Source organism: Caloenas nicobarica, chromosome 2 (assembly GCF_036013445.1).
Source record: "Caloenas nicobarica isolate bCalNic1 chromosome 2, bCalNic1.hap1, whole genome shotgun sequence".
NCBI classification, from domain to species: domain Eukaryota; kingdom Metazoa; phylum Chordata; class Aves; order Columbiformes; family Columbidae; genus Caloenas; species Caloenas nicobarica.
This window is the reverse complement of record NC_088246.1, coordinates 138,703,211-138,727,253: the sequence shown is the minus strand read 5'-3', so window position 1 is coordinate 138,727,253 and position 24,043 is coordinate 138,703,211. Positions and strand designations below refer to the sequence as shown.

At 42.5% G+C, this 24,043-nt stretch overlaps 1 protein-coding gene across 1 annotated transcript; it reads left to right on the top strand.

The window, feature by feature from the left end:
- Positions 1-925: 925 nt before the first annotated feature.
- TMEM64 (transmembrane protein 64) lies at positions 926-13,882 on the top strand. The gene is made up of 3 exons (XM_065629924.1): positions 926-2,240; positions 7,829-7,984; positions 11,348-13,882. Exons 1-3 carry the CDS (start codon positions 1,476-1,478, stop codon positions 11,540-11,542), a joined length of 1,116 nt encoding a protein of 371 aa, XP_065485996.1. The 5' UTR covers positions 926-1,475; the 3' UTR covers positions 11,543-13,882.
- The last annotated feature ends 10,161 nt before the right edge of the window (positions 13,883-24,043 follow it).

Below are 24,043 nucleotides of genomic sequence, written 5' to 3'. Positions count from 1 at the left end.
TGCAAGTGGACATATTTGCAGTACATTCTTCAAGACAGGTTACTCATTTTAAGACCTAGGGTTTTTTTCCCAATCACTCTTTAACCTTTACAACTCCCACACATGTTCTCATTTTATATACACTTGCAAATTCCCCAGCAGAGGAATATAACTCCACTGGAGCAGGTACATTTAAGTGTTGTAAAGAAAACAAAACCAGCACCACGCTGCTGCTGTCACTAGTAACGCCAGAGGAACGGCAACCTACCAAGACAACGGGCCTCAGCAAGGCTCCTGAGAAAACACCCCACTGAAACCTGCCCTCGCTGCGTATTCAGGCTGTTTCTTTCCTTCAGGCTGTTTCACTTTAGCGATGGCTCAAAATCTGAGCTCAAGACAACCGAAAGCGTGTCCGAGCCGACAGGCCGACGAGCTGTGGAGCCAGCTGAGCCGAGCTGTCCCGCTGCGGAGGTGCCGCAAGCACCGCGGCGCCCGCGGGACCGGCGGCCTTGGCTGTCGCCCCTCGGCCCAGAGAGGAGAGGCTGGGAGAGGTTTGTCTGCCTTGTGCAGAGAAAACCGCGGTGTTTGTGAAACAAACCCTCCATGTACGGAAGCGACAGTGGAAGACGTGTCGCGGGAACCCGGTAACAACTCTTTAGTCAGGGACGCCTCAACCACGAGCTCCTCTGACAGAAAATAACCAGCTGTTCAGCACGGTCCTTCCAAAACGCACCGCTTACGGGTCCGCCTTGAATGAGGCTTCTGACAAAGTGGCCGGAAAGCGGCCCGGGGGCACTGCGTACGGAGGCGTGAGCGCCGCCCCCAGCCGCCGGCAGCCCGAGGCGCGGGCGGGGCGGGAGGCCCGCGGCCCCCGCTGGGGCACAGCCCGCCCGGGGCGGGGCAGAGCGGGGGGCGGGCTCGGCCGCGGCGCTGCCGCCGAGCCCCGCAGCGGGGCAGGCGCTGCCGCCGCCGGAGCCGCGCCTTTCTCCCGTCCGCTGCGAGCGGCGCCTGGGCTGCCGCATCGGCAGCGCCGCTCCGAGAAGCCGCTTCCCGGAGGCGAGCGGGAGCCCAGCGCGCCGGGAAATGGAGCCCCGCTGCCGCGGTTGTTGCTGCTGCCGCCGGCGCTGCCGCCCCCCGGGACTCGCACTTCGCCAGGGCCGCCGCTGCCACTGCCGGGACGGAGAGCGCGGCGCCGCCGCCTAACGCCGCAGCCCCGGCGGCGCGGCCGAGGGGGGAGGCAGCGCGGAGACCGGCGCGGCCCCTCCGCCCGCCGGCCCCGCGCGGCGGCGGCGGCGAAGCGCGGCCCCTGCTCCCCGCCCTCCCCGCTGCCGCTTCCCCGCCCCCGCCCGGCCCTCGGCTGGGCTTCGCCGCCGGGAGCCGGGGCATGGCGGGGCGATGAGGGAGCGGCCGCCCCTGCCCGCAGGCTGCGTGGGGAGGCGGGGAGCGACGGGGCTGTGCGGCTCGGCGGCGCTAGAGCCGGGCGGCGGGGCGGGGGGATGCGGGGTGCGGGGGCCGCGGCGCTACAGCTCCTCTCCCGGGCCGTGAAGCAGGCGGCGGCGCAGCGGGTCCGGCAGGACGTGGGCCGCTGGCTGTCCCGAGCTGCCGGGTCGGCGGCAGGAGGTGGCGACGGGGACCTCGTCGGCTTCGTTCCGGCGGAGGCGGCGGGGGCCGGCGGGCTGCTGCTGGGGCCCTACGCGGAGCAGGGCGGGCTGCCGCCGGCGGAGCTCCTGCTCTGCCAGCTGCCCGAGGCGGGCGGCGGCGGGCCCGGGCTGGCCGAGGCCCGGGGCTGGCGCTGCTCCTGCTGCCTCCTGGGCACCTGCTGGTGCAAGAGCTGCCTCAGCGTGTTTGTCCTGGCAGCGCTCTGCTTCGCCTCGCTGGCCCTGGTGCGCCAGTACCTGCGGGACCTGCTGCTCTGGGCCGAGAGCCTGGACAGCCTGGCCGGCGTGCTGCTCTTCACCGTGGGCTTCATCGTCGTGTCCTTCCCCTGCAGCTGGGGCTACATCCTGCTCAACGTGGCTGCCGGCTACCTCTACGGCTTCTTGCTGGGCATGGGGCTGATGGTGCTCGGCGTCCTCGTCGGCACCTTCGTGGCCCACATGGCCTGCAAGCGGCTGCTGGCGCGCTGGGCCAGGGCCAGGATCCAGGGCAGCGAGACGCTCAGCGCCGTCGTCCGCGTCGTGGAGGGCGGCAGCGGCCTCAAGGTGGTGGCTCTGGCGCGGCTGACGCCGATCCCCTTCGGGCTGCAGAACGCCGTCTTCGCGGTGAGTCCCAGCCCGGGCCGTGTGGCCAAGGAACAAGCTGTGGCTGGCAGCATGGTGGCCAGTGTCACTGGTGGAGGTTGCCTCCTTTCCCGGGAAGGAACTTTGGCTTCTTTCTCTTTTAACATCAGTAAAAACAAACCCACTGCCTGCTTTTCCTCGTGGTTCTTCTGTGCTTGCAGAGGGACAGCAGGCAGGTTTTCAAGGCGCCTTATTCAGTGGCATTGTGTTTGAGGTGGTCTCTATCTTTCAAGACTCTATTCTGCTGTTAGGAAAGAAGCACCAACATGCCGTGTACCAAAATCTGCAGAGAACTCAATGGTTTTGAAGTGCCTCTGTTTTTAAAGTGGTTCGAGTGGGAGGAAAAGTATTTTTAAGCAGTCTAGACAGATCTCCCTAAACTACTTAATATAAATAATCATATTGGAAAGAAAGAAGTGGACAGATTAAAATTCTTGCTCACTTTGGTTGGTGTTTGTAGCGTACATCTGGCAAATCCATACAGGGTGTTAAGTCCCTGCACGTGAGAGAGGTCGCGTATTTTGGCCAGAGCACAGTAAGATGCAGGCTCAGAGCTGAAAAGGTACTTGTACACCAGCGTGGTACTGGAAGTTCTTTTAAACTTGAGTTTGGAAAAGGGTTAGTCTTACTCTTCTTTCTACTTTTAGATGGAGATTGGTACATTCTCTAAGAATAATGATTTAAAATTTATAATCTTACTGTTCTCTTTGATAATTTTAATGGAGAAAGTAAAGAATAAAGGTATCTTTTTTTGAGTACCATCATGCTGATGACGACAATTTCAGACCCTCATCTCTTCCGGAGTGCTTTATCTGAAGGGTCTGGTTTTGGCTCTGTGTTTTTCCTCAGTTGTATCTGCTAACTCAGTGAAATCAAAGCAAAGCAAACCAGATTGTGAAATATTTTAACTGTTTAATAGTAACTCAAATGTTCTTTAATGTTAGAGACCGTCTAAACAGGTGTTTTGATCTGCCACTTTCCTACAGCACACTTTTCCTTACCCATCTGCAGTCCTGATCCTCTACCCTTCTGAAGCGCTTGCTTAATTTTGACAGAATCATCTGGTTGAAACGAGTAGGTCACTGAATACCAGATTTGTTATTTAAGAAAAAATTAATCCACACAATTCTTAGGGGTGAAAACCCAGATCAAATTTTTAAAATTGCTGTGTATAAAACTGTGTGTGCTGGGGCATTCGTCTCAAGAGCTGCAAACTCTGTCTGTACGAGCTGTAGCAGCTTATAATTTCTTTTTAATTAGATCCTTTAACCATTTCCTTGTTACGAATGAAAGAACCTCAGCTGTTTTATTTATTTACCTATATTGCTGCAGGACTGAGAAACTTAGAGCCTTGCAGGAGGGAGCAGAGTCCCTCTGGACCACAAGGTCCTGGTGCAGCAGATGAAGCTTCTGCCACAGTGTGACCCTCCTAAAGTGGGGAGAGCTGTTCTCTTCAGTTGCTCACAACTTCAAGGTGTTGCTTGGAGTAGCCAGCAGATGTTATCGAATAGTATTGGATCTGAAGAACTGACCAGAGAATTAGCGAATTAAAATTATTTCCTTCCTGGCATAACTGTTGTGTTGGAAACATGATTCAACAGAGCATTCAGGCCAGTGCAATATTTAAGTGGTGCTGTAAATCACCGTTTTGTATTCTCTAAGTACTGCAAACTACATAGTTTTCTTTCCAAGTGGAAGATTTCAATGTTAAAATAACAGATAGGAAATGAGATGAAATCAGATTCTTGAGTATGCGACATAATTTGGATGTTGCCGGCTAAAATTAGTTTGTGATGCATTTATTACTCTGGATTTATTACTTTGCAGTGTAGTCAAATAAAGCATAGTGTGTTCAGTTTTTAACCAAGAACATTTAGTACGAACTACTAGATTACCAAAAAATAAAAATGTTTCATGCAAACCTGGGAATTGGAGGCAGTTTCTCACTGTGAGTCAAGTTTGAGTTATGTGTGGAATACAACATTCTACCTATACAGACTGAGCTGTCTTTTCTTTGAAATAGGACTTATTTGAAAGCTTAATGCTCTGCTTACGTTTAAAATGTGAGGGGGACATTTGGGGTGCCCTAAGCATCTATCCATTCCCTGGACTAGAAACTTCAGCAATGAATTTGAAAAGCATTGCTCTTAGTTGTAGGGGAAGGAACAGGGAAGTGAAGAAAACCTACACATCTTTAATTTTCCAGCAGTCCGGTTTATGCGTGTTTTCTATGTGCATATTTATAAGTAAAGTGGAGGTACTGAGAGTACTTAAATGAGAGGGGAGGAAGTGACAGATGAGGTCCAGGGCAAGGCATAACCCCGAGGTGAGAAGGGTCATCTGCAGGGCTGGGATTAATGGGTTTCTACAAGCACTGGTTCAGTGAGGGGCAGGTACCATCTGCTGAGGGTTTTGGGGAGGCTGAATTGCGGGGGAGTGTAGAGAAGGAAGGAAGGAAGAGCTTCCTAGCATTTGATTACTGATGGGATCATATTATTTGAAACAGCACAAGAAGAAAATTAACACGAATTTCATAGTTTCTCACCAGACAGTCATGAACATCTTGCTTCTGAAGGTCATTCTGTTGCTCTTGGGGAAAGTACTGATAGTAGGAGCAGTGGGTGATGCATTTACTTGTCTTTCTGGAAGACCTGGAAACTAATTAACTGAAAGCATGTTTGTATTTCTCTTTGAGTGGGTTTTGCTTAATTGTTACTTCGGTGCTGCTGGGGTGGCCTGATGGCTCTTACCGAAGTGTTTGCCCACACACAGCCCTCTCCCCTCGCAGATCTTGAGTGTTTTGCAGGCAGGTCTGTAAGGAGGACTGGTATGTAGGTTATCACCTCCTTTCCACTAGTGGGTGCGTGGTCTTAGATTTGTGCAAACTCATTATTTGTAGTGCCAGGTGTAGCTTAGATCAGAATTAATCTTCTCTCTCCTCTCAGAGGAGTACTGTGTGGAAGAAATAATCTGTCCAAGGGTGCATCTTTGGTTCCAGAAATGCACACAGTGAAACCAGAGTTCAGGAAATGATACCTGCTTTGGAGGAACATGCAGGCTGCTTGTTCTGCTTGTTGGAAAGTTGCAAGCTATTTTTTGTTTTGTTTTGGTTTTTATTCCCTACATGGCTTGGTGTTTGTTGTGGATTTTGTTTGTTTGTGGTTTTTGTTGGTTTTGGTTTTGATTGTTTGTTTGTTTTGAGAAAGTAAGGAGCATCAGAATTGTCCTTTGCTCTCAGTTGCTAAGCCTACTGATCTGTAATGTGGGGTTTTGTAAATTGAGGAGAAAGAAATCTGCTGCAATCCCCAAAGGCATGGGAGCCTCCAACAAAGTGCTGACAGAAGCGTTTGTTCTGTGGCAGGACTGAACCAAAGGTGCCAGCTGCAAAGAGTACACAAAAGTTTTACTGGACAAAGCCCGTCCAAGGCTTAGTGGGAGAATTTCTAGCCAGCACTCCTGTTACCAGAGTGCTTAGGTAGTTCTTAATTTTATTTGGTATGGGCTATAACAATTGCATCCATGCTTGCATTGGGATTTCACTGTTACTTTTTGCTGGCTTGAGCTTTCCCTAGAAAGTCCTGGTAGCCACTGTTTGGCAGTTTGGCCGCAACAGACCCCGGTCTGACAGGTAAAGTTTCAGAGAAGGGAAGACACGGCTAAATTTCTCAGGTAGGGATGCCGTCCACTTCCTATGCATTTTGGGGGAAGGGCTACTACTATAGGTCTGAACTTTGCAAACCAGGAGTTAAAAGGGCACCTGCAATGTTTTCCCCCTCCTCTTTCATTTTGGTGGGAAGCATATGTCTCAGTCCATCATATCCATTGACAGCCTCCCCTTTATTTGGAAACAGTCTCCCTCATGGCCCAGGAAGTCCAGTTCAGGACAGATCCAGCCATGCAGATGTGTTGCTTTTCAACCAAAGTGTCCTTAATGTGTATACAGAAATGAAAGAGGTGCCCAGGAGTGTTAAAACAATCTTTGGGAAGTTTCCCAGCTCCGTTAGATTTAATGACAGTGTCCTATTTAGCAAATCTTGCCTCAGCGTTAGTTTTTCAGAGACTTTTAATAGCAGCTCCTTCATTCCCTTGGCAATATGGAAAGTTTCAGTTGTGCATTCTTATTACATGGCCCAAATTACTATAATGTTAACAAAAAAAAAAAGTATTTTAAAAGCATCCATCAAATGTGAAGTTCTAACATAATTATGTAGTACTTTTTCATTATAAATCTAAATTAATCTTGTATAGAGAGGGAAGTGTATTATTTGTGTTGCTGGTATATATTTCAGTCTGTGGGAAGTATAATTTGCAGTGTGAAGTTTGGAATTGGCTTATTGGATCTTGTTCCAGTGAATTATTCTTCATCTTTATGCTTCATTGCATTCTCTTCCTCTGTTGCCCTTCCTTTCTCCCAGAAACTTTCCATTGATGATGCTTAGAGCTCCAAGAATTCAGCAGTGTGACTTTCATAGTAACCAAAGTTTATTTTAAGAATAGCAGGATGAAATGAGTGACTTTGCTGCTATTCTCTTGTCTTCGACATTGTACAAAACTGTCAAGGTCAATAATTTCCATGTAGACTCCCAGTGTTAGGGGCTGTTCTTAATTAGAACTTGTTTTATTACTGTGTGATCAACTGAATTGTCTGGAAAATTTCTTAGACTGCCTGTTTCAAAATCACACTTTTCATACTCATTTTTAACCCATGGTTTCCTCCTGTTTTTGTTTTTCTTGTATAAGTATTTTTTGGCCTCTTGGCTCTTGAATTTAGTATTTCCCAGTGGCTTCTGATACTAATTTAGCTAGTACTGTGTACTTTGTTCCCATGTAAACTGTCCACATACTTACTCAGAACAGAAGTTTCCCAGCAAAGAGAGGCAAAAATCTTGAAGTACTATTAGTTTTTTTCCAGAGGAATTGACAACAGCTATAGCTGTCTGTACTGTTCTTTTTCACTAAAGTGTGGTATCTTTTGTAGAGAATCTTAATGATACCCATGTATGTCACTGATAGATACAGATAGATATCACTGATAGATATATGTCTCTTAACAAGTATTTAACTTCCCTTGCAGAGGCAAGTTGTATCTGCTGTTCTGTTTACCTAGATCATATTTAATACAGTGACGTTTTGGACAATTACCTCTTTTTATTAGTTGCCATAAATGTAAAAAGCAAAGTAAATAGATTTTTGCTTCAGACCTTAACATTTGATAAAGTAATTTCTTCATATGAGCAAATTCTCATAAATTGTAGGGCTCCATTCTCCATGAAGAAATAAACTTCTCTGAACAGTGTAATTACATCCTTAGTTAATGACTTTTGCACAGAGATGTTATGTAGTTTAAGATGGAGTTAAATAAAACCTAGTAACTTTAAAAAGGTCAGATGGAAACTAGCCACATACTGTTTTATTGTGTTATCTTAGCTTCACGCACAGTGGAAAGTTTCAGTGAAGGGATGTATGAAATTCTTTCATTATTTTGCATGAAAGTTTGTGGCAGTCTGGTTGGTTGTGCACATAGATTGTGTTGGAACTGTGCTCCATTTCTTATGCTGTCTTTTACTCAGATTACAGATTTGTCACTACCCAACTACCTGATGGCTTCTTCAGTTGGGCTGCTGCCTACTCAGCTCCTGAACTCCTACCTGGGCACTACCTTGCGCACCATGGAGGATGTGATTGCAGAACAAAGCGTTAGTGGCTATTTTATATTCAGTTTACAGGTGAGTTAAAACGATTGCTTTCATAGATTTTGGTAACAGCAATGTCAGTCTCCTTATGACTGCTTGGGTAAACAATTACTCTTGGAACCTCTTATCTTCTTGTGCTTGAGTTTATTTCTTTGTCCCCCTAATTTCTTGCTCATCTGCTGTACCAGTAGGCAAGTTTCCTTTCTGTAGCTTTGTCTATTCAAGTCGTTGAATCTTTGCTTTGGAAACTGCATGCCCATAGGAACCCATAGGATACATAGAGAGATTAAGCGTTGCTGATTTCTCTTTCAGACTGCACCGCCTCCAGTGTGAAAGGAGTTTTGAGGTGACATGTGTCTCAGGGGTTAAGGGCTGCTCTCTGTTGGTGTAACAGCTCCCTAGTCTGAGGCAGCTGACCTCTTAGAGACTGAGAGCCAAGCAAGTATGGCACATAGTATTGAAAAGTAGCAGGTTTTAAAAGTGGTATTTTCAGTAGAGAATTGTGTAAAACTGAGCTGATGTTTATTTTTTCGCAGGCTTATTGACTGCTGATACCCAGAGAAATGGGCTTTCCAGTGTACCCTTTTCTTTCGTTGCTTTCTTCTGTTAAAAAAAGTTTAATCCTCTCTTTTCTCACGTGACCCAAAGCAGAAATTACTCAGTGTTTTCTTTTTCTGTTGTGGTTTTGTCAAGTTTTCTTCTCTTGCCCTCTGTGGTAATCTGCTGCTGAATTTGTCTTGACAAGCCACCCCCACACAAAAGCTCTTGCACCACCAGCTGTAAGTAGTGTGCTCAGGGTGCTTAGACCCAGCACCTGTGCGGTCTTCACTATTGGCATTGAACGCTCCCAATTTTACATATGTATTCAGAATGAAAAGTGCTGTAAAAATACCATTTTTCTAGTGCCTAGATCAGAATATTCTAATCTTGTAAGTGAGTAAATTAATGAGAAGTATGTAGTACCTTTACATGAGCTTAGGCGATGAAATAATTTGTCAGTAAATCTTGGGAATAGCCTAAAGTCTGAGACCATTGCAAGCACAGAAGTCATGAGTTTTTCAGAATCAGATTATATATTAAAACCTCCTCTGACAGCATCTTTACTTCAGGCTGTGTTTGAACAGCGGTTACCGTGGTTGCAGACTTTCAGTTGATGCTGCAGTCATTTATCTTCCTCAGTTTTTACAGTCGTAAAGCTGATGTTTAACAATGGTAAGATACAAAACTAAGTCTAGGACCGTTTTAACCCCCCTCCCTCCAAATTGTCTGTTTTTAAATGGAACATATAATTCGTAGGCTTCAGAGAACAGGTTTATGAGTATTAAAAGTGTCTTTGTAAATGTGGAGTAAATAGCCTCAATAGATCAGAGGAAAGATAAATGGTTACTTGATCAGCTTTCATTTTCTTTGTGAAATGTTATTTCCAGGGTAGTAGCTTTTAGTGGTCTTTTCCTTTTTTTTCCTCCACTTTTTTTTTTCAATGACATTGACTCTACTTTGTAGATTATGTGGGTTGTAACGTAACTGTCACTGAGGTAAGCACTAGCTGGAGAGGCTGAATGTTTGAATAGGAGTGCTCACCTCCTTGAGAGCAATCCTTGGGACTTGACTGAATAAGTCAAGGGGACCCTGTTATTGGGGGAATTACTTATGTTCTCCCACTTTGTCTCAAGCATCTGCTTTGTGCTTTGCCTCGCTGGGCTTTGATGAAACTTTGATTTAATAAATAGCTCTAAAAATCCTTCACATTTCATGATTGTCTGTATGTGTATACTTTAAGAAGTACTCATCTATGGAACTAGGCTACTGGTAGTAATATTTCTAAAACCGGTCAAATTTAAATATTTGGGTAAGCTTTTAGAACAGGATTTTTCCTATATATTCTAAACTTGCTGTCCATAGTCTCTTTTTGGCTTTTACATTGGGCAGCTTTTGAAATGTATAACTTGAATTAGTGAGGAACATCTTTTTCACCACAAGGATAATCAAGCAGTGGAGCAGGTTGCCCAGAGAGGTGGTGAAATCTCTGTCCCTGGAAGTTTTCAAGACCTGGCTGGACAAAAGTCCTGAGCAACCTGGTCTGATCTTGCAGCCAGCCCTGCTCTGGGCAGCAGGTTGGGAGAGAGACCACCAGGATGCCTTCCAGCTGAAATTATCCTGTGACCATACTTGTCAATCATCTTACTTGGTGATATCCTATCATCTTTTGTGCCATGCTGACAGATATTGTAAGTGATAGTCCTTAAAGAAAACACAGCTCTACCAATTAATAATGAAGTTCAGATTTTGGACTCAAAACTTTAGATTCTGTTGTAAACAATATAACCTTTTTGTTTTTTTTTTTAAAGGAAGCTGCGGATTCCAGCTAATTTCATAAAACATTCTTTAAGAAGGCAGAATAATTTACTTATTTCAAAAGGACTGTCCCTGTGAGACAGCTTGATTTTTATTTGAAGATTTTGTTTTGTTTTGTTAAGGAGGATCTCAGCTGAAAACTTATCTGGTATTTTATTGAAACCGAAGAGCGCCTCTGGAGGGTGCAGTGCATGCCAATGTCATTGAATAAGTAATTTCCAAGCAAAAGTTGTCCAGGTTTATTCCTGATAATTTTTGTGGTGAAAGTGTAAAAATTCTTACCAGTAAAATTCAGAGCCAGAACGTAAACTAAACCCCTAGGTTTTTACGATATTTCCTCCTTAAAACAAACAAACAAAAAAACTGCATGCCACCAACATCCTATCCCCTCCTCAAACCTCCAGAAATCAAGTTCTTCCCACATGGACTACTCTAAGTCACTCAGAAACTCTTATTCTGTCCTGTTTAGTCCTGATATCCGTGAAGCACAGTGACACTGCTGCTCTCTCCTGTCTTCCACACCAGAGGGACAAGGACAAGAAGTTTTATTTCCTTTACTCTGCATCATGGTCTGTCTCTGCTGTTTTGCAAGTTGCAGATGCCCAGTACAATTTTAGCCTATTACTCACTTGGTACAGGGAAAACACCCATTTTGACTTACAGAAATACACCAGGTCGTTTCTTTGGGGAAACACTTTTTTGCTAAGGGGAAGGGAAGAGAGGAAGGGAAGAGGCTGCTTTCTAGCAGGTATGTAGATGGCAATGGAAAGAAAGAAAATATACTTTCAGTTTGTATCAATATATAAGTTCTATGCAGTGTCTGTGTTCTGATACACCAGTTATTTTGTTGGTGTACTGAGGTTTAGAGCCACTCATTGGTTAAGTTCATCTCCCTTCTAGTGTCTTGCCTGTGAAGCATTGAGTCAACAGATGCCTCCATGAATCTTTGCATCGATGACTTTTTGTTTTATTCAGAACAGTTTCTTTGTATTCCTGCTTACAGTTTATATAGCCTACAGCCCTCTTTTGTTTCATTTGCAGATTGTCATAAGCATAGGACTCATGTTTTATGTCGTCCACCGAGCCCAAGTGGAACTGAATGCAGCTATTGTAGCGTGTGAAATGGAAATGAAGACATCGCTTGTGAAAGACAGTCAGCCAAGCATCAGTGGTTCAGCCACATACTGCAACAAAAGGACAGTAGCGTTCTCTGGAGGAGGTGTCAATATTGTGTGATTTCAAGTCTTAATAAAGTAAGGTTTTGTGAACCTAAGGTATTGCCTAGAAATATCTATGGACAATTCAACTAGTTTTAAAAAAAAATCACAAGTGGTTACAGGTTGTACTGTGGCACAAACCAGCTGACCAGCTCTTCAATTGCACATGGAGTGACTCCTAGCAAGAAAATAAAGATGGTGAAGTAACTGAAGATGTAAATGCAAATTTGGCTGCACCTTTGGTCATTTATTATGCCTGTCATGGCCTGTAGTCTGCACTTTAGGTTTTTTCCTTTGCTCCTAAAAACTGAGAAATGCTTCTATAAACTGAGAAAAGTAGCACAGAGGTAAATATTTTTCTGCTTAGTGTTATTTATAAGGCTGAATAATTATATGCAGTAGAATTTTATTACTGATAAAGATGAATGAGAAAGTATGCAATTCAATGTATGTTATCCTTGAATGTGCTTTTGCTTTGGAATTGCTTCTAGAACTTGGAGTGTATTATTTAGCTAATGATGGGACCATTTGGCTTTTCCTTCATTTTTTATTTTTAAAAAAGAAAACCCTATATAAAGTTTTGGTTGAATGTATTTTTGTAAGTCATTAAAATGTTGCAGAGCCATGCATATGTACTCACACAAGCTTAAATCCTACATTGTGGGACTGAAGTGCTCTTAAATAACATTTTAAGTTACACTGTGTAATATGCAAAGTAAAAGAGAAAATACAGAAGTTATAATAGATTGCAGTGACTATTCAAAGCAGACTTCATGACTTCACTCTTGCATTGATTTTACCACCTTGGTGATTGTAACAAAGGGCTTTTCCATGTTGGTCCTATTTATAATATTTTTAATTGTTAAAAGGATGGGGTTTTTCAACTCAGATGACAGCATGTAATAAGGCTTCCAGAACAGGGAGCTAAATCTGTCCTTTAAACAAAATGATGGGATACTGGCAGTACCAGTCTTACATGAAGGTGGCCTTTATTTTGTAAGTGAATCCTCTCTCCCTTTAAAAAGCTTTAAAAATTCACTTTGGTTGGCGTGTCTTTTCTAAAAGTTGTACTTTTTTTGAAAGATGCAATCTATTATAAATTTCATCAGAGTGAAGAAATAGAGGTTCTCCTTGGAAAAATTAGTAATGTAGGAGGACAGTAGTGTCTCTGAGACTCAGGAATTCTGACTCCATTTAGTAAGGCAACCCTGTATTGGAAAATGCTCCTTTTACATGTGGCGTGGGCTGTTTTTCACTGCACTTGAACAGGTGGACTAACCCGATAGTAACTTGTGTGTGTGTAAAAGGAAAACAACAATAATGCCTGAACCTGATGTCCTGTATGTGTGAGTTTCATGTAGATACATGTACCAATATTCAATTGCTCAAACACACACACCTCATCCAATATAAAAATAGTGTAATGTATTGCTTATTTTCTAGTTATTTTGTGTAAGTTTTTAAGGATGCTTTCAGTCTTCAAGAGTTTGTGTTATTTTCTAACAGTATGACTGTGCCTCCTTTTTGTAAGGTTGTTTGTTGGGTTCAAGCATTGTTGTCTTGCTGAGAATAGCAGGTCTTCAAGGTCATTGGGAAGCAGAAATTTGGGAGCCTCCAGCAGTCTTACTGAGAGGATGTGCAGTACTCATGTAACTGGACATCTACACTCTCCTTGGTAGTGGAAGTTCAGTTTTGTTCTTTAAATACCTATCCTTTGCAAACGGCTGTTCTTGGGTCTTGTGACCCTAGGAGCTGAACTAGTTAAAAGAAACAACAAAGTTCAGATTGTCTCCTTTTTGCTGTTTTGGCATTTGTTTTTGTTTTTTTGTTGGTTGGTTGTTTTTGAAAAGGCAGTCTGTATATACCTGGAAGTGTTCATTTACACATCTCTGCCTCTGACAGCTCCTGTGTGAAAACAAGAGAGCCAGATAACTTTTTGATGGCGTTATTTGTCATCATAGTATAATTGAGCCCTTTCTTAACTAAAGGTTTTTTGTGGTTTTTGTTTCTTGGAAAGAACAATCCTTCAGTAAATGAACTTATCTGAAATTTGTTCCACCTTGCCAAATTGACAAAAGTGTTTTGAAGAGGGTATTTCTTTGTGTGTGTGTGTTGTGGTTTTTTTTTTTTTAACTGGAGGTTGTGTTGATTATTTGAGAACATTTCCCAAATATGTATTTTGAAGTGCTTTTATTTCCACAACATTTTGTAACCAGAGTAACTTCACTATGTGAACACTTTTGTAGTATGGAATTAGTTCTTAAGACTTTTGCATTTTGCTTGATACTTGTAATATTTGTGTACAAGTTAATGGGAAATGTGCATTAAAAGGAACTTTTCTGTACCATGCCAATCATAATTTTATACAATAAATTCACTCAAGTTTCTTTAAAGGAATATGTATTAAATATTTAGGTTGCTATGAAGTAGTTTGAAAGAAGGTGCACTGGAGTGTCGTCTTTCTGCATGCATGTGAAGATAGTTGTCTGCATTAAAGGAGTAACACATTAGGATTTAAGGATGAATTCCATGGGTGCAGAGTTACTGACAAAGGAAGGACATTTGAATACTCTTTTTAATTATATATGTGCTTAATTCTGTTGAATGCTTTGAAGGTTAGGTATTTGTAGCTGCATTTTTGATAGAAGAATAAGCACACATACTTGTGAGAGATGTGCTGCTGAACTGAGAAAGGATTCATATTTTTGAATGTAAAAGTAGTAAAAGTGATGTGATTTTTTGTTTTAAGATAGTCTCCCTACCTAGTGCAATTAAAAAACAAAAGGGTATGAATCCAGTTTAAATAATATGTGGCAAGTCACCTTCATGAATATTTTCTGAGTTGCTATGATGTTGAAACTTCTAGGTTTTGTATATGAAACACCTAAATTGGAGGTCATATAGAAAAAGGAATCTCAGCTGTGGGGCACCAGCTATCCTTCCTCCTTCTTGTGGTAAGTATAACTGTGTAATAAACTTGTCAAAATTTAACTTTATACTAACCACATATGAGGAAAACTGCTTTTTGTCCAAAAGCTTTATATACTGTTTCCCTACTGATTTTTGCACAATAACTTCAACGAGCTTTGAGGAGGTCAAATTTGAAGAATGGAAAAATTGCTTTTATGTGGTGTCTGGTTAGTGTTGTGCATCAGATCCTTTACATTCATTTTCAGCTTTCCACCCGGGGCTGGTATGATTTGGATTTTGACCAAGATTACTGGAGTCATCAGTGGCCTTGTAAATAATCTAGGATACAATGCTTGAGATGAAATATTATAAATGTGTTCCCATTCACTCTGTGGTCATTCTTAATGACAGAAGCAAATGAGTAGCTCTGCGTCGGGCTTCCTTGCTATAATAAATTCAAAGTGGGTACCAGTCTTATCTGTAGAAGAAGATGATGGTTTGGGTATGAGGGAACAGGAAATTGACTGCATAGAGGAAGCTGATGCAAATTCTGCCTCTGTTAGGGAAAGCAGCTCATCTCTGTCCTCTGCACTCCCACGGAATTACAGTGATATGCCTGGTAGCACAGGGATGGTGAGTCTAATGGACGTCCTCCTTTTCTGGGCATTTACATTTGTTTTGCACTGTCCTGCTGTATTGATTTTTAATTTATATTAATCTGTTAGTGGCAAGTAGCAAGAAATAACTGACTCCGCATTTTCAATCCCATCCCTTTCCTTCTTCAGTAGATTATTCTCTCGTATCGCTAAACTTAAAATTACATTTTAATGAAGTCTTGCGTCTATTAATGTGAGTTAAGCCCTACTTGCTAGCAATGTGACTAGTGTGTAGTTGGTTCAATCTGGATTCTTGATTTGTTTGGAAAATTAGCTGGGTAAGATTTCCTGTGGTGAGCTTGCAAAGTCCTCTGACTTGTAATTATTTGGGATTTGAGATACATTGTGAGAGGAATTAGCAAAATAGATTTATTATACAGGGGTTTTTGTTTCTTTTATTTTGTTTTAGGAAAAAAGTTACTACCAAGGTAGCAGAAAAAGGATTTGTTCTGTCCTGAGCCTGACACTTGAATACTGGGTGTCATCCTTTTTGGGAGATGAGAATGTTGCCAAGACGTAGTGCACATAAATTTAGGTGAGTCAAGGTGATCAGGTGCCTGCTTTGGTGAAGAGGATGTAAAACCTGTATCTTCAGGTCAGCATGGCAAGTCTTCTTTTAATCATATAATCTATGGAGCCACCGTTGGCAAGCTGTGCTGGCCCAGCGCATTGATTCTCACCCCTCCTCATGCACATGAGGGAGAATCTAGAGAGCTACAAGTCTTTCAAGCTGAAAGGGAAGAAATAATAGTCTGAGCAATAGTGAACACAGTTTGAGGAGATTAAGTTAACCGTAATGTTGCCAGAACTGTGAACACATGTAAGACCTTGTTTTCTTAACTGACAACTTCAGCATCTTTCTGCAGGAGGGCAGCTGGGCGACTTCACCTAGAGGTAGGTCAGCTTTTTCTCTTCCAGAGATTTTTAGCGTGCTTTGACTTTTAGACCTCTTGACTACTGAAATAGTCTTCTGACAAATTTCGCTGACGTTTCTCTTGTTAGAATGGTTTGGTTTATCCCAGCCACAGGCCAGATCAGCTGGGGCGCAAACCTCTGTCTCAAGGGGTGGTTGTGCAAGGGCACCTGGCCAAGGAATGAGCTTCTGTAGGGCAACGTGCATGAACTGGATTAGCTGAACGTGAGGTGTTTCCCTCTGTTCCCAGTGAGCTATAACTGTTTCCCTGAAAGGTTGTTTGTGGGTGGGAGGAAGGAAGGAAAGGCCTGTGGTGATGGACTATTCTAATAGCAAATTTTCACTCTCTGCCTTAGAAACTCGATGGCTTAAAATCACAAATATTCTCCATATAATGTGAGAAATGGTAGGTGGTGAGGGATGAATTCTCTGACTGATTTTTTCTGAGGGAGTAACAATTCTGCTTCAGTATGCGACGAAGCACCCAGATGGTAGAGGGGTGGGGGTTTTTTGTTGGGTTTTTGGGAGCGGGGGTGGTACTATTGGAAGCAAATAAAGCTGAAATGGCAACAGTATGAAGTTAATGCTGATTCTTTTGAATCTTCACTTATTATGACTGTTTCAGATTTTTTTACAGCTATGGGCAATAGGATCTCAGAAGCAGCCAGAGTAAGAGCTCTAAGTAGGAGCATCTTGGCTTCTGGAAGGCTGCTGAATATGTACCTTGCCTCTAGGGCTGGCTTCTATAGTCTGGGCTAGCAAAACCCAAAGCAGAAACAGTGGATAGCTTTAATCAGAGGAGGAACATTTGCTGCTGTCCTTTTGATATCTTATGGAGCAGAAGCAGCTGGCAGATAGTTTGCCTGCCTGAAAGGCTTCGTTTTTGCCTCACTCTGCCTCGCTCTGGTGGTGGCTGGGTGAGGAAGAGCTGTGCACTTGCCATTTGCTTTTCTACCATCAGGGGAGACAGGGGCCAGGAGTTGCTGAGCTGAAGCCAGAGGTTGCTCTGTGATTTGTTGTTTTCAAGCCACTTTCTGAGTAGCTTCCTATCCCTATGCTCAAAAAAAAACAACCAAAAAAAAGCCACAAACAAAACAAAACCAAGCACACAAAACAAACAAAACAAAAAGCCAAGCAAACAACCAAACCAAAAACCAACAATCCCCCAAAAGCCTACCCAACAACAACAAAAAAAATCCACCACCACCCGAAAAAGCCTTCTGGGTTAGTAAAATTCATATAGTTAAATTAATAGCCTACCTATTCTCCTGCGGATGTAAATTGAGGTAGTAAATGATGTTTTCTGTTCAGCCAGCTGTAGTAATTTCTTCCACACTCAGTGACTCCTGCGCTGAAGTTCTCCAGCTGCTGAGCTTGGAGGGTGCAGTACTGTGGTAGCCATGAAGGGATTTGTCCTTGCAGCTTACACTGTACTGAATCACTAATTTCCAGTCATCTTAATGTTGCACTGAATTTTAGAGTTTCACAACTGTGGGAACAATAACTGCACATGCGTGTGCAGCCCCAGTGTCACATGAATTCGTACTACACAAGCAGTTTGTGTTGTGTCTCTTGCATTTTGTGGGAAGGCTGCGCTGGTTGTAATGTAATATGTGTCTTGTCCTGGTTTGGCAAGAGTACAGTTACTTGTTGGGTTTTGGTGCAGCGAGTTGAACTGTATTTTATTGGATATGGCATGTCTCTTACCCCCTGCCCTCACGTCAGCCGCAGTGGTTTACCAGATGTTGCATGGTTATTGCTTAATTTGCAGTCAAACGGAAGACTCTGCTATGCACATGTGCAGGTCCAGCACCGAACAGGTCTTTTTCTGTGGCTGGCTCCTTTCAGCTGAGGAATCTGTGTTTTTTTCAGCTACATCAGTCAGTCTGATTAAAGACATTGTTTCCTTGCAAATGATGTTGCTTTAGATGAAGGTACTTCAGTGCTGCTGTTTCTTTCAAACAAGCTTTAAGGTGGGAAAATGGTGAGGTCTGGAGGAAGAACCCTGGACTCCCCAGAGCCCCTGACATCTGCATTGGGGAAAAGAGACTTGGGGTAATGAGTTTTTAAAATGTTTCTGTAAAGAAGCAGTTTGAGACTGGAACTGAAAACTTAAAGGAGGGGAAAAGTAGCAATTAGTGCAAGAGTATTAGTATACTTACCAGGAGGTAAAATTCTGGCAGCTATAATTAGACAAGCTTATTCTCCCCTTTTCAATGAGTCATTCCTTAGAGAATGGATTCAATGTATTTTTTTATTTTAAATCCTTTTCACTTGTTAAAACCCAAGTAGAAAAAGGAGAGAGAATCACAGAAGAATGTATTAACAATGCAGAAAATGCAGACTCATAAGGAATACTGAATATTAACCTTGGGGCAAGGCAGAAATTTGCTTTTGTAAGTGGCAGGTATGTTGGTACAAATGTACTTTTCTTCATTATATCTGCTCTGACAAACAGTAAAGGTAAGGTAGGCATGCAGTGAAGCATAGATAGATTTGTATTATGTGGATTATATTTTCTTGGGGAAAAGTCCTTGGGGTTTCATTTTTTTGGAGTCACATGAAGTGCAGAAGTACCTGGTATGATCTTCCTGTGCTCCATGGTGGCTGCATATGAGCCACTTCCGTGTCTCAGAATCAACCAAATGTATATATAGCTGCAATAACATGGCATGAGCCTTAGCAAATGATCCCTTCGTCTTATCAGCACCTCTTACCAGCTTGGAACTTGAATAAAGGAAAGTTGGGAGATGCATCTGTTTTTCTGATAATGGATGTCACTATCCTTAATGATATTTATACTGTTTCAGATAACTTTGATGGAAGCCCTGTACAGGTATAATGTGTGACTGTATTTGCCCAAGTAAGAGCTGAGTTTTCTACTAAAAATACTATTTCACCTAATATTTAGGCATAGTCTTATGCAAGTTGCGAGCTTGTTTCTCAAACAGGTGAGATCATATTGATCACCTGAAGCTCTTCTGAAAAGCGATTTGTCTCCAGGTCATAGCATTATAGAGTAATGAAGACTGGAAAGGATGTCAACCAGTCCAACCCTTGCTCCGATCACTTCCAGTTATATCAGGTTGCCTGAGGGCTATGCCTAGTTGAAGCTTGAATATGTTCAAGGGTGGAGAATCCACAAGCCTGGGTGACCTGGTCCAGACTTTGACCAACTTCATGGTGAAAGAACACTTCCTCATACTTGGTGAGAATGTCTTGTTTGTGTCCATTGCCTCTCCTCCTGTCACTCGGCACCTCTGAGAAGAGTCTGGCTCTGTCTTCTCTTGCTGCCCTGTCAGATGGTCAAAGACAGCAGTTGAACAGGAGCCACGGCTCCCTCAGAGGCACTTCTGCTGCTCTGCTCCTGCCGTGCCCTGTCCTGCAAGAGCTCAGCTGGAATACGCAGAAGGTGTTGGTGCCGAGGGGCTGATACAGCGATGGGGAAACTTGGCTGGGCGGACAGCAGAAGTGCAAAAGGTCGTGTTCATACACGCATCTCCGGGGGTCAAAGAAATGCACAGTTCCTTGAATTTGTTGCCCCTCTGCGGTCGTAATGAAATGTGTGATCTTTGCATATTTGCATTGCAAACCAATTATTTGCGCGTGAAGATCATGGATGAGGAGAAAGGCATCTCCAAGCACTGACCTGGCTAAGTTACAGCTAGAGAACAAAGAAAAATATGAAATCCCAAGTGACATCTCAGATTAATTTTGTTTTTACCCTGCTGCTGAATATGCATTTTTTGCCCTTTTATGGAGTAACTACTTACACATGTCCCCAAAGCTTAAATTTTTGAATTGTATTTAATTGCTTAAATGAAGTATCTACATCATATCTTATTTCTTAACTGCTTGATCTTTTCTATTGTTTAAGGATAGTGGGTATTTTAACCATAGCAGGACAACGGTAATGCTACCAACACAAAAGAAAATAATTTGTTTGAACGTCTCAAAGAACACTGAAAATTCCTGTTGTGTGTAGTAAGTATTAGACACATAGAGACTGGTTTTTCTAAAGTATTGTGGTGCCTAGAGGATGTGTGAAGCCAAAGGGTTGCCAAAGCACTTCTTTGGCTAGTTGCACTGAACATTTCTGAGTTTCCCAGTGCTTCTGAGGGGTGTTTGGTGTCTTTGCCTTCGGACCTACCAGCATCTGTATCACTCTATCCTGCCCAGCATTCAGTGAGGCACAGGAAGATCAGAATGGGAGTGCTCTCGTATCTTCTGCAAAGCAGCAGTTCTCTGATCTTGATTCCCACTGATTTTTGAGCTCAGCAGCTCTCAGGAATCTTCACTCATGTTGAATCAAGATACTGCGATAAAGACATCATGCCTCTTGGAGACGGACTGTCTCTTGCTGAGTTGCCTCAGGCATGCTTACCTCTAGTTTGGAACAAAAGAATTAAAATTTGATATACTTTTCTTGAGACCTTGCCAAACCCTAATGTACCTAGATGTCATCATTTAAATGCAGACTGCAGAACAAGCTCAGAAGAACACTGAATTTAACATAAATCACAAGTGAAGGCTGTGACTATACTGAAACACAGGACAGTGAACCAGACCTGCTCCCTGCTAACATATTAAATTGCACAACCCAAATCGTGGGGATTATGAGCTGGCACTGCAGTGTAATGCAAAGCAAAAGGGCTGCTTGCTATATATGGTTTTGCTTTGCTCTAAAGATCTCTCAGCATATGTCTGAGATGATCCTGAAGAAGGTAGTGCTGACACATTTTGCTTGTACTCTTTGTGCTATGTACAGGAAGAGAGAGGAGATGTGGAACAAAGAAAAAATCTGTTGTTCATATATATATATATATATATATATATACAGAAACATATGAGACTGCAGATTAAGTAGGCTCACAGTATTGTGATCTCAGGCACACAGGCATTTTGGACTTCAAAATACAGTTCTTGTTGATCTGACAAAAGCAATTTGGCAGCAGTGCAACTTTGATCTGTGAACCAATTTTGCACAAGGGGTTCTGTGGGATGCCATGTCTGTGTGCACAGCCTGTAAGTCAAAAATCTCTTCTCAAATTTCTGTCCTTGCAAAATCAACCTGAAAGTGTGGCCCCTGGGAGTGATTCTGTGACGACTGCATTTGTCTTTGCAGGGATGAACATCAGGAAGAAATGCTGCCGAATCAGGCTTGCAACTGCATTCAGTAGCATCCTGGTTTTAACCCCCAACACATTTGTGTTTCTGTTTCTGATTCACAGCAGGTGAAGGGAAGCACTCATTGTTGAAGGCAATACCATTAGTTGCTAAAGACTGGCTTCTACATTGGCTTGGGATAAAGTTTTATTCTATTTGGATATAATTTCTTTCAATAATCTGCAGCATGCATGATGGGTCTTCAGCTGCTATTTGGAAAAGCTGAAATTTTGCTGTTAAAGTCACAGCAATAAGCAATAAGCAAGCTTTATTATCTTCTGTCAATATTCTTACAATATTAACTTCATATGGATTCCAAGAACTCTGTGATATATTTAGATTTGTGTCCTCTGATGTATACTTATCAGTTTGTGGATTTAATAATAAATTAAAATACAGATGGTGCCCACTCTGAAACTAGGTGGATTATCTCATTGTAAGAGACTGGAACTAGAGCAGTTAAAAGCAAAGCCAGTTCTATTTTATATTTTAAGTATAATTTAATCTTATACGAATTTAAGGTTATTTTGTCAGTACGTTCACATATAAATGTAATAAATCTCTAGCTCCTACTTTAAAGGCTTAAGAAGATGCTTCGATGAAATAGCAGTATGCTAAATATTCAAAACTGGAGGGATGAGAGAGAACTCCCTTCTGTATCTGACATCTTCCCCTTGTTCTGCATAACCAAAAAAAGCCCTAATTTTCCAAGTGTCTTCATGTGTTCAAAGGTTTTTGATCTTACTAATCTAACAAGATGAAGGAACATTGCTTAAAATGTTCTTTCTACAGTCATCTTCAGAGATGACAAATAAATTCAACAAATATTTAGTCAATATTAATAATTAATAAAAAAATAATAATAGAAAAGAACAAGCTGTCTCTCTCTTCATTCTTCCTCCCCTTTGAATATATGGATGAAGTTCCAAGCAGCATTTCTGGAAAATGTCGAAGTTTGGACTTAACAGAGTTAAGGTCCGATCCCAGCAGAGAGGTGTGTGCAGTAAGGTAAATTCATGCATCTTTACAGAACAATGGCTTAGTAAAGCAGCAGAATATCCCCTGAAGTATTGTGTTAAATGCTACATTAAATGAAATATTTTTAATCATTTCACAATCTAAATACCATTCCTTTAATAATCAGAATAATATTCAGTGGACAAAAAATGCATAAGGAAGAATAAAATGGTTTGTTTCATTGTGAGCTGCAGAAAGCTCGTCCCTCTGTGTACCTCTTGTAGAACAGTATGTTGCAGTCTAGGTCAGAATGATTTAAAAAAACCCACTGTTCACTAAAAATATAAGGCAGTTTTTAGGTAAGTAGGCTATATGGATGCAGACAGGCAGCTTTTTGTACAGTGCTCATTTTGAACATCTTTCTCCCTTCCACCATTTCCTACTCTCAAAATGGATTCTTTGTATTGACAAGGTCAATATCTGTTAAAGATTTTTTTTTTCTTTTTTAGAGAGGAAGTTTTTCTGAGGGTTAGGAATCTTCTAAACTCCCATGGCAGCAGGTCTTCTTCCCATCTCTTCAGTGGAGCTGCTTCTCCTTTCACAATTTGTTTTGCCTTTGTTATGCTATTTGCCTGGCTTTTCACTTGCAGCAGAAGAAAGGGCAAAGATCTGGTCAGCTACCACATGTATCCCAAATTTGCCTGTAATAAGAAAAAAAATTGATGCAAGACCAACCCTGATTTTTCTTCAAGAGGCATGATTTGGGATAGAAAACTGCTTTATATTCTCTCTGCTATCTTGACCTATTTGTGTGCACATCAGTAGTTATTTCTCTTTAGAATTAAAACAAAACCAAACCTCTGCGTTTTATTAGGAACTTCCTCATGTTGATAATCAAGTTTGGTTAATTAATGGGAGAGATTGATTAGTGTGGTCAGGAGGGGGAGTTCTGGTCCACAGTTTGTCATTTCCCTGAGCACCTCTTCCCAAACGGATTTGTGGAGGAAAACAAATGAGTATTGATCTTAGTAACCTTGTGGTCTGTGGCAGGTGCAAGAGGCAAGGGGAATCACAGCAGAAGTTTCTTTTCTTCCTTTTGATCTCTTCCACTAATGATTTATTTCCACTGGAGCTATCTGAAGAAGAGCTGTACAGTTTGGCAAGCAGGCTGACAAGCCATAATTAACAGAGAGCTAAACTGTGACTGTACTAATAAATTATGTCTGGGACTGTTCATTGGCAGTGAGACATAGTGTCATGGAACAGTCCACGTCCATACAGCTAAACCCTCTTGTCCTCTTAAACAGAATGGAGATGCCCAAATCGGATGAATTCCCCAGCCATGGTAACTCTCAAACTCAGCTTGGAAGCTTCCTTGGAGAGTGATGGATCACCCAGGAACCCTGCTGGGGACTGCTTTGGTAATCCAGCAATGTAGCTGAGAGAGTGAATGCTTGAGATCACTCCCTGTCACTTCTTAAATTTTGTGTTTGGAAAACGCGTGTATTGCTTGCTTTATGGGAGAGAAGGTGTATTCCTAGAAGGACCATTTCCATTACTGCATGGCACATATGAGCCTGCAGACCTCGGTAAAGCTGAGGCAGATGAATCTAAAATGGAGAAAACACCTGGCAGGCAAGGAGATCCTTCTCCAGCTGTAGAGAGGTTGAGAGAAATCTCTCCCACTCTCTGGAGAGCTACCAGTTTTCTGTTGCCAGGTATTACAGTCCCTTCTCACTTCAGGCTGAACATCTCAATGCCGGCCGTTAGCCAACTCATGAACCCCCAGTTGTCCTTTTGGAATACGAACTCCTTCCTCTGGGGACAAAGAGTATGCTTTGAGAAATGGATTGAAAAAAGGCAAATCCAAAGTAAAGCCTGGTCAAATCACCTACGAAAGAGCTTGCGGCATGTGTTC